Source organism: Etheostoma cragini, chromosome 15 (genome assembly GCF_013103735.1).
Source record: "Etheostoma cragini isolate CJK2018 chromosome 15, CSU_Ecrag_1.0, whole genome shotgun sequence".
In the NCBI taxonomy this organism is placed as follows: domain Eukaryota; kingdom Metazoa; phylum Chordata; class Actinopteri; order Perciformes; family Percidae; genus Etheostoma; species Etheostoma cragini.
In genome coordinates this window covers 24,217,577-24,219,638 of record NC_048421.1, presented here as the reverse complement: position 1 = coordinate 24,219,638, position 2,062 = coordinate 24,217,577, and the positions used below count along the sequence as shown (strand labels likewise).

Sequence of the window (2,062 nt, the reverse complement as noted above, 5' to 3'; positions counted from 1 at the left end):
CCCCCCCCCCCCCCCCCCCAGACTACCACTCTCTGAAACTACTTTCAATAAAAACAGCCAGCTATGGGTTCCACATGGTTAATGTTTAATGGAAATGAGTTGAAACTGTCTTGAAGTGATCTTAACAGCTGACATCATGTCTACCCAACATTTTTGTCAAAATAATATGACATCATTATGTCGAATGCACAATGTCACACAGGTGTAAACAGATTTAAAAGTATCAAATATATCGACACGCAAACATAACTTAAACTTATATGCAGTTTAATAAGAGCCAGTGCCTGGCCCTGAGCTTCAAATATAAAGCTATGAAACATTTCTCTTCTCTACAGTCTTGGAACAGTCTATCAAACTAATCCCATGGCTCAGAATATGAATATATTTTGCAGCACGTGGCAAAGAATTAATGATTGATAGATCAATGCATTGGATTCTACTCTGATGTAGAGCAAGATAAGGATGCAAGACTGCAACCCGACCAGGGGACAGTGAAGACTTCTTCCTCGCCTCGTCTTATTAAACACTTCGACAGATATCATGTAATGGTCTATTATGGTTAGCTACGGGAACAAGAATAATATTTCAGCAAAAAACAAAAGACAACAAAATAGGTGAAGGTTGTGAACATGGGAGAAGTGAGCCAGAGTCTCCGTGGGATCAACCAGACCCCGCTGTGCACGCCGCACGCCTCGCCTCACACCTGCATGACTGGACGAGCCTCTTTGGCACTGAGGTCAATCCCAGAGGCCGCGAAGCCGGTTCCCCCCTGTCAGGACACAGGACACAGCATCAGCACCACTGAGGACACTTTGGAGAGTAGAGACACGAGAACACTCTGGCCTTCTATTCAGCACGCGAGAACAGAAACCAGCAGACCGCCAGTAGGGAGCCAGACTAGACTGATTATCCTTCTTGATAACACGCCATTACTGGTGTGTTATCAAGACGTAAGACCAGTAACACATACCCTCTGGAGGGGGATGATGTCTCTGTCGGACAGCTTGTCCCCGGTCACAGGATCAGTCATGTCCTTCTTGATCAACTTGTCCACACACTCCTGCGTCACCACGGCGCCCCTGAACACAGACAAAGAGGGTTATCCTGTTATAGGACACCTGGGGAGAACACCCGGATGTCAGAGTGATGTCCACACTCACGAGGGCCGCAGGACAGCGCAGGGGACGCTGTTTCCTAGGACGTCTCTGGTTACTGCACAGACATACCGGTCCTGAAGAGACAAGACACGTCTGTCAACTGCCACATGTGTTCACATCAAACACACATACACAAAGATGCAAAATCATTGGGCTGGACCCAAATACTCCAATATTTCTCGGATGGGTAGGTATTTGATTTTTAAATTAAGGATTTAAAGGAGAAGTGTTGAGTTACAGTGAGCAGAGTCGGATGTGTCGACAACACATGCTGGGGCTGCTGGGTAAACTGCCCTGCCAACACATGCTTGGGGTAACTGACCTGGCGGGTGAGCAGGGCCACGCGGTCCAGGCTGGAGTCCAGCGGGGTGAAGCGCACGGTGATAAGCTCGTTCATCCTGATGGCTCGTCCTGACATGGGACATAACACCGTCTTACTCTGCAGCAGAGACAAGGCCAGGGGTTAAAAAGTGCACGTTGCAGTGCACACACACACAGCGGTGCTTTACTACTCAGTAGCAGCTTCAGTCTTTGGGTCCAGGGTCTGCCCCCCCCCTCGTGTCTCTGAAATAGTGTGGACATGGAACAGACAGACACACAAAACAAACACGCAGAGGACAGCATGACATTTAATCTAACCCAGAGCACACACACAGAGCATGGCTGCATGGGGCTGGACACCACCTGGACATCTGCTGGACACCACCTGGACATCTGCTGGACACCACCTGGACATCTGCTGGACACCACCTGGACATCTGCTGGAGCTCTGCTCTGCTGTCAGAAGTAACCTAAATCCAGAGTGATGTTGAGACTGAAGAGATGTCTCTGAGATGGGATGGGATTAAGATTAAATAGTAGGCTCCACTGAAGGTGGCTCAGAGGTGGTGGTGGGGGGGGGGGGG

At 49.1% G+C, this 2,062-nt stretch overlaps 1 protein-coding gene across 1 annotated transcript in view; it reads right to left on the bottom strand.

The window, feature by feature from the left end:
* Positions 1-64: 64 nt before the first annotated feature.
* Positions 65-2,062, bottom strand: part of nosip (nitric oxide synthase interacting protein) — a 5,631-nt gene continuing 3,633 nt past the window's right edge. Inside the window, exons 6-10 of the mRNA XM_034894499.1 lie at positions 1,842-1,948; positions 1,480-1,618; positions 1,161-1,231; positions 971-1,079; positions 65-769 (exon numbers count right to left, since the gene is read on the bottom strand). Coding sequence (XP_034750390.1) covers positions 698-769; positions 971-1,079; positions 1,161-1,231; positions 1,480-1,618; positions 1,842-1,948 — 498 coding nt within the window. The 3' untranslated portion in view covers positions 65-697. The remainder of the gene's footprint in view (positions 770-970; positions 1,080-1,160; positions 1,232-1,479; positions 1,619-1,841; positions 1,949-2,062) is intronic.